The sequence below is a fragment of the Carlito syrichta genome, unplaced genomic scaffold (genome assembly GCF_000164805.1).
Source record: "Carlito syrichta isolate Samal-C Ts95f unplaced genomic scaffold, Tarsius_syrichta-2.0.1 Scaffold95572, whole genome shotgun sequence".
Classification (NCBI taxonomy): Eukaryota; Metazoa; Chordata; class Mammalia; order Primates; family Tarsiidae; genus Carlito; species Carlito syrichta.
In genome coordinates, this window is record NW_007039668.1 from 1 (window position 1) to 12,524 (window position 12,524).

At 44.2% G+C, this 12,524-nt stretch overlaps 1 protein-coding gene across 1 annotated transcript; it reads right to left on the reverse strand.

Annotated features, from left to right (window-relative positions):
* Positions 1 to 361: 361 nt before the first annotated feature.
* On the reverse strand, positions 362 to 10,545 carry LOC103264149 (GTPase-activating Rap/Ran-GAP domain-like protein 3; the record flags this gene model as incomplete). Its single annotated transcript, XM_021714212.1, has 5 exons — positions 10,396 to 10,545; positions 9,940 to 10,056; positions 9,249 to 9,424; positions 7,245 to 7,403; positions 362 to 428 (listed from the first exon to the last, which is right to left on the reverse strand). Coding segments are annotated over exons 1-5 (568 nt in total), but the record flags the coding sequence as incomplete, so codon positions are not given.
* Between the last annotated feature and the right edge of the window lie 1,979 nt (positions 10,546 to 12,524).

Below are 12,524 nucleotides of genomic sequence, written 5' to 3' on the forward strand. Positions count from 1 at the left end.
CCGAGGATAATGACAGAATCTGCTGCAGCCTTCTGGCCGGAGAATTAAATGAGACAATGACCACAGCATACCAAGCACAGCACATGGCACACAGTAAGGGCTCCCTACCTGGTACCTGGAAGCCACTGTCATCACCACCGCATCCTGGAGACAGCGCCATAGGCAGTTGTGCTGTGTCACCAAGAGCCCTGGGGCACAGTGGTAGATACAAGCAGGGAGGCATTTTTCATAATTTCTTGGAGTTCAGTTATGAACCCAGGAGTGATACACCAGGTAAATCTAGGGATAAGTACTTTTAAATTGCTCAGAAAAAGCACAGTCTATTTTATCAAATAAAGATAGAAACACATCCGTAACTTACAGTTGTAACACAACAGCAGACCAGCTTCTCCATCTTCATATACATCAATAGCTGCAACAAAATTAACCTGCAATGATAATGGGCAATGGTAGTGGGCAGGCTGGACGCTGACCCTGTGAAAAGACATTTTAGGTTGCAAGCATCTGCAGTGGCCTGTAACCCTCCTGACTCAGGTGCAGTGGGGTCATGTCTACCTCATCAGCACCCACAATGCATACAAGGGGCCATGATTACAATACACAGGATTTGTGAAAGAAATGAAAGTCTCCCTGTCCTTTCTCCACTGGACTTTTCTACTGTCTTCTCATACCCTAACCTTTGAGAAGCTCCATGTCTGGCATCTTTACTCTTTCTATTAAAATGCTTCAGGTTTATATGGTGAGCTCCAATTACCAAAGCATTTTCATGTAGGTTATTTATTTCACTCTCACATTAACCCTGGAAAGTAGATGGCATTAATCCCATTTTACAGATGATGAAAATGAGGTTCGGAGTGGTGAACTCACTCAAGACCCTCAGCTGATTAGTGCCACAGCCAAGATATGAACCAGGGCTCTGGTTCTTTCTCTACCTTACCATGCCCATGCCTCCAGTTAGACTTCCTCCTGACTCAAATAAATATAAAGTGTCTTCAAATTGCCATGGCATGTCTTTATTTCTAGTCCTTCTTTGTCCTTCATTTCAAACAAGGTACCATAGTGTCATGAGAAGGGTATCAGGAGACTCATTGCTATGATCTGGCGCAAACTTGTCTCTCTGGACCATAGTTTCTGTGTTTGAGAAGTGGGCATTCAACTTGATGGCGTCCTTGGTCCTTGATTTTCAAAACTCCAACACTCTAAGAGTCTCCTGCTTCTCTTGCTTCCTTTCTTGTATTCTCAGCCCTTACAGCCTGGCCTTCCACACTTCCAGGGAAACTGCCCTCTGAGTCCAACTAAGACCTCTTTTTCCCCAGCTGAAGGCCTTAGCTGGTGAGGTAGTGGGGGTGGGAGAAGGGGCACAGCCTGGATCAACAGACTGGAGTTCAAGCCTTGCCTGTGCTGCTCACTGGCTCCGTGGTATGTGGCAAATGGTTTAGCCTCTGGCCTTAGGTCTTTGTCTATAAAGCTGGCATAATGATAATACTGATCTAGCCAGGTTGTAATGGGAATTAATGAGGCAAGGCAGAGATTTTAGCACAGGGCCTGACACATAATAAGCACTCAGTGAGGGCTATTGACTTTATCTCTCACACAACCATTTTCCCTTAAACCTCTTCCTTTTTGTTTTGTTTTTGTTTGTTTGTTTGTTTGGTTGGTTGTTTGGTTGTTTTTTTTTTAAGTTGGCGTCTCATTCTGTCACTCAGACTGGAGTGCAGCGGCTGCTCCCGGCCACCTCAGCCTCAACCTGCTGGGCTCTGGCGATCCTTCCACCTCAGCCTTCCAAGAGCTGGAACTACAGGCGTGCGCTACCACGCCTGGCTAATTTTTTATTTATTATAGAGATGAGATCTCGCCAAGTTGCCCAGGCGGGTCACGAAACCTCTTCCTTTTTGTTAGCAGAACTATTCTCGAAGTCTCAGAGACTCCCTCCCCCTCCCCATGTCCAGTGGCATCCTCCTCACAGAGTCTCTCAGGCATCACCTGAATGCAGCCTTTGCCTCTAAATAGTCTCATTGTGGCACCATGTCCCCACCTGGCCACCATCAGCCTGCATTGCTGTCTGAGCTCTGGTGCTTCTCTCCCATCTATCATTACCAGGCACTGAACTAGGTGCCAATAGAATACAGAAGTGAAAAAGGTAAGGTCCCACCCCCCCACACCCCTACCGCAGGAAAAAGTCAGAAAGCATACAAGTACATAAAACAAGTTATGATGGTTACAAATGCCACAACCAAGAGTTATGGGAACTTTGGGAGGAGTGACAGTGAGGACCAGTGGCCAAGAGCTCTGGCTGTGGGATTAAATCCCAGATAATCTCCCATCACTCTATATCATGGCCCTGTATTTTAGTTTCTCTGTGTAGCATGCACTGCTCTCTGGTGTTCACATCTGTTTGTTCCCTGTAGCTTCTCTCCCCACTAGACCATCAAGCTCAAGATACAGAGGCCTGTCTGTGTTGCTCACTGCATACCCTTACCCTGGCAGGAGTAGAATAAACTCACTGGACGAATGACAGAATTAATGTAATCTCAGCTCCCTCACTCAGAAGTGCATACATGTAAGTCAGCTGTTTTTCATCTCTGAACCTCAGTTTCTTCATTTGTAAAACAGGGAATGATAAGAGCATCTACCCTATGGGGTTGAGGACTCTAGAAGGTATCTTACATAAGCACCCAGCACAGGGCCTGGAACTTGGTAAAAGCTCAATAAATGTTAGCTAATATCATTTAGATACAGAGCCATCACCAATGGGTATACTATCTGAGAGACAGTCCTTGAGTCCATCTGATCCCCTGAAAGAAGGCTTCCTGACACCTACTATTGTGACTTAGAATCACCTCCTCCTTATGTACCCCTGTATGTGTCAGTTTTATTTCACTACCTCAGTAGGGGCTTTGTGCTGCAGCAGGGACATATGTGTTTGCTCTGCCAGACTGTGGGCATTCCTAGGGGAAGCTACAACATGTGAGGCTAAGGGCATGCTCTCTGGAGTCAGCCAGGTGGGGTCCAAGTCCTGCCTCTGCCACTTACTAGCTGTGTGGTTTGGGGTAAATTAGTGATTCCACTTTTGAGTCTCAGTTTCCTTTTCTGTAAAAATGGAGAAATGAAGAGCACCTCCCTCACAGACTGTTGGAAAGTTTCTGAGATACAATGCTTAAGACATGCTTTGACCCAGGGCCTAGTACACAAAGGTGGCCACGCAATGGTGGCTGGGATTATTATAATTATGAGAGGGTCCACTGCAGTGGGTAAGGTGGACCTAGACAGCCCTTCAGTTTAGAGCTAGATAGAGCGTGTGTATGTTTAGGGTAGGGAGAGAGAGGGAGGTGGTGGTGATGAACTGATGAGCATTGAGGAAGTTCAGGCAGCCCTCTAGACCAAGGTCTGTGCATAGTGACAATGGACACCAGGGGGCATCTGTCATCAAGTAGGTCTACTAAGGGGTTCCAGGCTGTGGTCACGGGCAGAGGACTGTGGCAGCATTCAGAGAGGCTTTTCATCTGATGAATAAAAAGTAGTTCATTTTATTGGCACTTAAAAATGATTTTAAAAAATATGGTGTTTGTGAAAATTCACAACACAGACTCGTAACAAGTGACATGGGTACCATGCCTTCCCCAGCTAGTCTAGCCTTCCCACGTGACCCTAGGCGGGATGCCAGCTGAAAACCACTGTGTCTGGCAGGACAGTCAATATGGGGATCTGGGCCCACACATGTCATGACCATGTCTACATGTCTACAGCTCCTTCCAGAGGAGCCCTTGACTTTAGGAATGAAGCCAATCGATAGTGGCACTAGGTGGGTTTGCAGCCCTGTTACTATAGAAACTTGAAGGTGAGTTTCAGATCTCCACTTTAGTGCTTCTAAAATATTTTCTCTGTTGAGCTAAGATTGTCTTAGAACCTGGGGTGGGATGGAAACTTGAAATGGTAATCAAGTGGCCCTGGCTGAGAAGAGAGGAGGAATGAAAGCAGAAAGCAAGGCTGTTTAGTCAGCACTGGTACAGGCATGGAGCGAGCAGGCAGCGAGTTAGAACAGAATGGAAGTGGTTACTCAGGCTTGGTCAGCCTTTCTCTCTGGCCTCCACTGCCCTGGTGATGAGCTGTGGGAACCTACTGACTGAAAGTTAGGGCTGGGCTAAGTGGCTCAGCCTGTAATCCCAGCACTTGGGAGGCCGAGGTGAGTGGATTGCCTGAGACCACGGGTTCGAGACCAGCCCGGCAACTTGGTGCGACCTCTTCTCTACAATAATATAAAAAATAGCCAGACATGGTAGCCCACGACTGTATTTCCAGCTACTCGGAAGGCTGAGGCAGAAGTATAGCCAGAATCCAGCAGGTCAGCACTGGGGTGACTGTGAGTGTGCCACTGCACTCCAGCCTAGGCAAAGGAGTGAAACTTCAACTCAGAAAAAAAAAAAAAAGAAAGAAAGCTAGGCCTGGGCTGGGCTCAGTGGCTCAGCCTGTAATCCCAGCATTTTGGGAGGCTGGGAAGAGTAGATTGCCTGAGTCTGCAAGTTTAAGACAAGCCCAGTCAACTTGGCGAGACCTCATCTCTACAATAAATAAAAAATTAACCAGGCATGGTAGCATGCGCCTGTAGTTCCAGCTACTTGGAAGGCTGAGGCGGAAGTATAGCCAGAACCCAGCAGGTCAGCACTGGGGTGACTGTGAGTGTGCCACTGCACTCCAGCCTGGGCGAAAGAGTGAGACTCCAACTCAAAAAAAAAATAAAGTTAGGCCTATTGTCACAGGGCCTGTTTCTGTTTCTGACTAGCTATTAGAAAACACTGCTCATTACCTTTCTCATTTCTTCAGGACTTACTTCCCAGTCAGACAGTAAATTCCTTGCAAAGGTGAATGAGTGTGTCTGACTAAGCATGCATGCTTGGCAGCCCCTCTGCAGCTGCTGCTTTACCAGAGGAGGGACTGTGCATGCTGAGCCTCTCAGAGCCAGGGGCCAGGGAAGGGCTTTTTCCCCTTTTTTTCTTTAATTTTTTCTTCTCTTAAGGAAAAGCTTTGTATCTTTGTTTTTTTAAAAAGCACATTGAAGACAGAAAATTTGAGAATTTTTCCTCATAGACATCCAAAAAACAAACAAAGCACAGAAGTCATCAAAGAAAATTATTTTTAACCCAATTTTTCCTGAGGCTTTGGATACTAAATATAAGTAAATAACCACCATATGAAAGAACTTTAATAAAACAATTTTTTTCTCTACAGCCATCCTGATAAATAAGCAAACTGCACAATTCTCAGCCACTTCTGTATGATTTGTTTTAAACTAGAACATGTCAGAAAGTGTCTCTGAAATGAAGTGAGGATGTTTGCACTACAAAAGCTGGTTAAGTCTTAGGAAACTAGTGCCAGGGAAAGGACTGAACAAAGGCCTTCTGGGCCATGGTTTTTCTGCCTCTTTTGGCTGCCACACAAAGGGTTTTGAGAAGCAAGTAAGGGGGTGAGAACTTTTAAAGGACAAACTGGACCCTCGCTCCTCAGAAATCTGTGGGTTGGAAGAGATGCCAGGTCCAGGGAAGCACAGGCAGGTGGGGGATGGGGTGTTCCACTCTACTTTAATAGAGAGTTTCAGGATCAACCCCTTCTCCTAGGTCTACATTAGCATTACCTGGGGGCAGACTTAATGCTGGCACTGGCTCCCAAATAAAACACCCCTAAAAAATTCTGATTGAACTGATCTTCTTAAAGCTTTCTAGGTGGTGACACCAGGGTTGAAGGCAATGTAGTACATGAGAGGTTCCCAATTTGCATGAGCACTGGAATCACCCAGGGATCATTTAAACATTCCCAAGCCCATGCCACATCCTAGACCCATGAGACCTCTGGGGAAGGAAACATGGGCATCAGTAGCTACTCAGATGACTCCAATTACAAACCCATTTGGGCACCAATACAGATAAGAGAAATGACAGACTACTCTGTGATCTGTAACAGTGGAAATCAAGAAGGTCTCCTAATTACAACTAGATTTTTCTATTTCTGATTTTTCTGTTTCTTAAAATCTTGCTCTAATTAGGTATCAAGTCTTCCTAAAATAGTAATTAGCAATTTTAATGAATGTTTATATAGAGCATGTGCTAATATAAGTTGTAAAGCATAATTGGAAAAGATTTCAAAGTCTCTTCGATTTAGCTGAACAGGACTGGAGGAAGTCTGAGAAGGACCAGGGGAAGCCAGAGATAAGCCTGAACAGGACCGGGAGAAGCCAGAGATCTCATGGGTCTAGGGCATGGGCTTGGGGATGTTTAAATGATCCCTGGGTGATTCCAGTCCTCAGGCAAATTGGGGTCAGGAAGCCATGATTAGAAGCTACATTCACCCTGGGAGTGATGTTCCCATTCTGTGCAGTCCTAAGTTGGAATGTGGGCTTGTACTGTACTACACAAACTTCAAGTGGCTCACTGCTATCAGGCCCTGCCCTGTGTCACAGCAATACATGGCAGAAGACCTCTGTGGTCTGCTGATGTCAGCATCAGTGCCGAACAGTTTCCAGTGACAGACAGGTCACCAGGCCTCAGGGTGATGAGTGTCACCCCCATCTGGTGAGCACTGAAGTTTAGACCCCACACTATCTTTAGAGTGGGCTAATATCCAGGTCTAATATTGAGCCCATAAGGATACTATCTTTAGAGTGTCAGTGCAATTTCAGGTGGCCCTAGATTTTATGCCAAGCCAGGACACCTTAATCTCTGTGCAGCTCAGGCCAGAATGTATCCCCCCTAGTGCAGATCTGCTTGCTCTTTCTCTCCTAATGGGGCCCCGCCCCTTCTTCCTTTCCTAGTGGCCTCTAAGGGGATGGAGAGGGGTGCTATTTCCACACCAGTCACCTAACCCTCAAGTTGAGAGTCTGCAGGGCTGCAGAAGGCAAGCTTATTCTCCAAAGGCCCTCCCAGCACAAGTGTACCAACAAATGCTCTCATGTATTTAGTTATTTATATTCATCTTTTTAACTCATCATATCTCATTCAGAAGGACAAAATGGCAGGGTAAGATCTGAAAGCTGAATGGGGCAATGGAAGGTCACATGGTATTAGATGGACACATATTGATCTACAAAAAGGGCAACTGCATGTAACTTACTCAGCTTAAATGGTGGATCACATAATACTGATATAATGAATAGTATATCATTTCAAAGAAATCCAAATCCTGGCGTCCCAAAGTTGAAGACATGACAATTAGTTTTCTCTGATTCCCACTTGTCTCCATAACCATTAGCTTACCCTGTTGGCCTCTACGTGGTGCAGCCTGAAGGCCTCTCCTGTGCTCTCGTTCACCACATCAAATTGGTGTCGATAAGCCACACAGATGAGGTTGTCGCTCTCTTCTGTTGGCCCATCCACTAAGGTCATCACCACAGGAGAGTCAGATAGGCAGATCTCCTATGTGGGGTGATGACAGTGTAGGAGACAGGGGTTAAGACACAGAGCAGCCAGTTTCATGCCAACCTCATCATCCGCCCTCTCCTTCCAGAAGAGGGCATCCTCCCCAGGCTCTTGCAGAGTTCCATGCTGCAGGGAAGGAAGAGGGACCAGGGGAGGTGGCGGGGGTCACATCAGACTTCTCCCTCCCATAATTGTCCTCAAGACTCAGGCCTCAGCTGGGCATGGTGGCTCACACCTATAATCCCAGCACTTTGGGAGGCCAGGGCAGGAAGGTTGCTTGAGCCCTGGAGTTTGAGGTCATCCTGCACAACCCAGCAAAGACTCACCTGCACCCAGGAGGTTGAGGCTGCAGTGACCATGATTGTGCCACTGCTCTCTAGCCTGGGCAACAGAGTGAGATCCTGGCTCAAAAAAATGAAAGAAAAAAAAAAAAAGACTCAGACCTCTCTCCACTGGAAAGGGTTGAGGCCAAGATGTAATTTTATAAAACAGATTCAACAGTTTTTCTGCTTTAGCCCTCATATAGTCTGGTGCTGTCCTGGGATTTAGGAATATTATTAATAATTGCAATTTAACATGTACCAGGCACTGTTCTCATTGAATCCTTGTAACAACCTCAAGAAGTATGTATGGCAATTATTCTGTTTTGCAGATTAGGAAACTGAGGCTCCAAAGTTAATCACAAAGTTTATATATAATGGAGCCAAGTTGTGAACTCAGAAAATCTGATTTCAGAGTTTATACTACAAAAATGTATATACTGCATGTAAATATTCATAAAATGCTAATTGTTATACAAAGAAGGCTAACACCTAATTTTGACTTGTTTTAACTTAACTGTCATGCTACTCTGTCGCCTGAAGTTGAATATTAGCAGAAATTGAAATGCATAATTCAGGAGGCTTTAACTCTATGCAAAAATAGTTTCTCAGTTCACCAACAGAAGTACTTCATCTTAGTGGCCAATGTTTGACACATTCCTAACGTTAATGTACCATAGTCTTTAAAAAGATAGGAGCAAATCCTGCTGACTGAGATGAGCAGTGCAGTGTTGCCTACTGCTTCCTCCCACCTCTCCAGCTACCAAGACCACAATAATCTCTTGCCAGTAACCTGCAGTGGCCTCTTAGTAAGCCTCCTTATTTCCACTCCTATTCTCTCCTCTACCCAGTAGCCAGAATAATCTTTTCAAAATATGCCACTTCTCTGCTTCAAATCTGCCACTGGTTTTCCACTTCACCCAGAGTCAAAGACAAAGTCCTTACAATGGCCTCAGGGCTCAAGAGAATCTGATCTCAGTTCTCCCTGACATGCCTGCCTTGCTTCCTCTCCTCCAGCCACCCAAGTCTCTCCACTGTGCCCTCAATAGGGCATCAGGACCCTGGATAGTATGCTCCTTCTGCCTGGAATGCCCTTTCCCCAGATACCCTCATCCTTCACTCACTACCATATTTTTGATCTCTGCTCAAAGGTAACCTTTTCAGAGAGAGCTTCCTGGGATACTGTCCTCTGTTTCCTGTGCCTACTTTATTTGTAGCCTCAGCACTTCTTTCTGCCAGCCATTATAGATTTCTTTGCTTATTTCAACTAAAAAGTAATCTCCATCAGAAGACTGTGTCTTGTTCATTGCTGTGTCCTTTGTACCTAGAACAGTACCATAGGTGTTCACTGGAATTAATGAGCTTCTGCCTTAGTCTGAGGAAAACTAGGGCACCAGAGATGAGGGTTTCCCTGGTTGGTTACTGAACAGTGGGACAACCCCAGTGGATGACGATTTCTGGGTGGAAGGAGAGAGTCAGCTTCATGACATCTTGGCCAAAGGCATTTGAAGAGAAAGCCTACCCTGATGTACTGGAACTCTTCAACAGGTGACTCAGACAGGGGAGACAACAATGAGATGCTGGTGACTCCACTTGACTTGTTGTGCTTCCTTGTGATCAGAAGCAGCTTATTCCGAATTGCGACCACAATCCTCAGTTCTCTGCTATGATGAGTGTTAATAGCATACAGGTGGCAGCCTGGGAGGAGAAAGTGTCAAAACATTTTGGCAATACCTAAGAACCCTAGAGATTAAGCATGACTCAGAGGATGGCCTAAGAATATTTCTAACACCAGGCAAAATATAGACTTGACATTAAAATCAGGTTGAGTTACAGGAAAATTAAGAAAGTCATAATCCCTATATCCTAGAGTTTGTGGACTTTGCTTCACATCTACATGACATGAATTAAAGTAATCAGAGTTCCAGGAATCAAAGTCTAAACATTTCTTTACTCGTAGAGTTGCTAACAGAGCTTAACTCTCCTCCAGAACCTGTTATGTAAGACCTAGAATTTCTTCTAGCCTTCAGTGTGTTTTTCTATCTTTCAAGTACCTTATGGAAATAGTGATGCTATCTTTGTGATGTTTCCAAGCAAAAAAACAAACCAATAAGATAAAAATCTACTCATTTTCATTTTCAATAAAATCTGGGCAGTCTGAGAAAAAAAAAAAAAAGGAATAGAATCCACCAAAACACAAAGACTCAAGTCACCTTTTGTTTTCTCCAGCTTGTTTTCTCTGCAGTCAGACCTGCTCTTCCCAGCCTGTTTCCCCTCGAGGCCTTTTTTCACAGCACTCAGCCTGAAGACAAAGAGGCGGGCATCTTTTCCTGGTGGCAAAAGGAAGGCAGAGGAAGGAAGCGGTTAAATGGAAAAGTAAAATGACCTGGAGGAGCTTCAATAGCAGACTGTGTAGGAAATCTAAGATTGGTGGTAGTTCTGGAATTCTGGAAACACCCCACACCATCTTCACCTAACCATGCAATTATGGGTGTACCCCTTTTCCCCAGCTGCTCTCCTCCCCAAAGGACAAAGGGACCCTCAAGCACTGGGCATTAGGAAAAGAAAGCTAGCTCAGCCTATCAGATCCTAGTGACAAATGGTATGGGCCACAGAATGTTACAGTGTGTCTTCTTCCAAAGCATGCCACCCAGCAGGGGATATACCACCTTTGTCTGCTCTGAGAACCAGAAGGTCCAAAGTCTCAAGCACGTGCATCTGCTTCACTGGCAGAGTTCTGTCAAACACAGGCACTGCCGGAAGGTCATCTGGAAAAGGAAACCTGGTTACCCATCACTGTTACCCAGCCCACACTTTCTAGAACCCATAAAATGTGCCTGTGGGTAGTTTCTAACCCCAATTCTCTCTACGCAAGGAAAGAAGTCAACTTCCAGAGCTCTCATAAGGCCCTCTCAATATGTTCAAGAACTGTTCCCCTTTGGCTCAGGGGGAAATACTGATATTTTGCTTCTGAAAGGTATTCTGAACTCTATATGAAGCATAGCAGCAGAGGCACAAAAACTATATTTTTAATGTTCATTGAAAAAAAAAAGCAACATCTCTCAATACTAATTTTATGTGGAATTGTATCAAAGGACTGAAAATCAAATAAAAAAATAATAAAAGGAATAAGAGCAGTCATTTCTCTCAAGTTTTTCTTATTTTCATGTAATATTTGAAATTGTATCATGTCTTAGGTCATATTATATATTTCTCAAAGTTAAAATTTCCTTTTACATTTAAAAGCACACCCTGTCCTAACATGTCCTTTATCTGTACCAATAGCGCTTTGCCTATAAGTTTTCAATATTTCTTCATATAGGAATATGAAATCTTCATTTTAGACAAAAATATAATAAGAGAGAAATAACAATTAAATTATCCAAAAAGCAAGAAAAACTAATTTAAGTAGAAAAGCTCAGGAAGATTCCAGGTAAATGGAGGATTAAAGACACTGCAATTATACACAGGATTTGTTTTTGAGGCTACTTACTGGGATCTTAAATTGCTAACAATTGCTGTGCTCCTGGGGGACTTCAGGACACAGGGGACTCAAAGAGTTATTAAGGTTGCTCCATAAGTAACAGGTCCTGTTCTGAGATTGATGCAGAATCAGGGCTGGGTAGAAATGTCTAGGATGGTATAGACATTTGAGGCAGGAGTAGTAGCTAGCTCATTCTTCATCTACATTTAGTCTTCAAGCACTTGGCTGTGGGATTGAGTCTGTTTAATTATAATTTAAGTGCAAGGGGCCCTGTGGATATTGCCTTTTGCAGGAAGTGTTGTTGGGAGTTTCATCCCTTCCTACATGGTGCCCAGGAGGAATCAGAGCTTTCACCATCAAGATTACTAACCACCATTCCATGGGGAAAAGATCTCCTGCTCCTACAGGCCTGGGAGGGTTCTGATTTGTCAGAGCACAGAGATTCCTAAGCTTCTATGAGAAACAGAGCTTGTGACTTGTTCTCCTGAACTATTGTGGCAAAGTAAATTTTATGATAGCTCATCAACCACTTTCCTGCCTCCTCTACCCCAGGCCTTCATAAACAGAAATTGATTATCAGGGTCTTTATATTTCTGCTGGGGCAGATTTAATTTTTCAAAACACAGGATGCTCACTCCAATACTTAAATGTCCCAATGACCCTAGTAAGTAGGAACTTATAATATTCCCATTTAACGAATGAGGATCCTGCGGCTCAGTGGTGTTAACTTGTCTGGGGCCACACCTTGAGCATGCGGAGTCCAAGTCTGTGCAAGGACAAGGCTGTGCTCTCCACCAGTGATGTAGCACAAGAGCAGCATTGCATACCTGTGGACAATGATGTGACCACGAAAGCAACAGTCCTGTAAGGAATTAATAAACGATGGGAATCCTTCATTTCACATTGAAAGCAGAGGCAGAGAGAGGGATACCATGTAGCTGCCAAGCTGTGTACAGAGTAAATGAGCATTTATTTTCTAGCCAGTCTTTCTCGGATGGCCGAACAGGTTTACAGACAATACAAGAAGGAAGAAGAGGCAAAGATATGAGAGAGTAGCATGTGGATTTAATGACTAGCAACATTTTTTTTCCTTCTTGCAATCTCTTTATGAAGAAACAATAGTTTAGAACCAGCTTTTCTATTACTACAAAACCAAAATATATAGTGAGTGTACATTTAATCAATATTTAGTCTCCCTTTGAAGGAGTTAAGTTAGGTTTTGCTAACTTAGAATACATAGAGTCTTAATTTGTAATAATGACCTTGAAGGGAGTAGACTCTCAAGAGGTAAGTCTAATGAAATTAAGCAAAGGC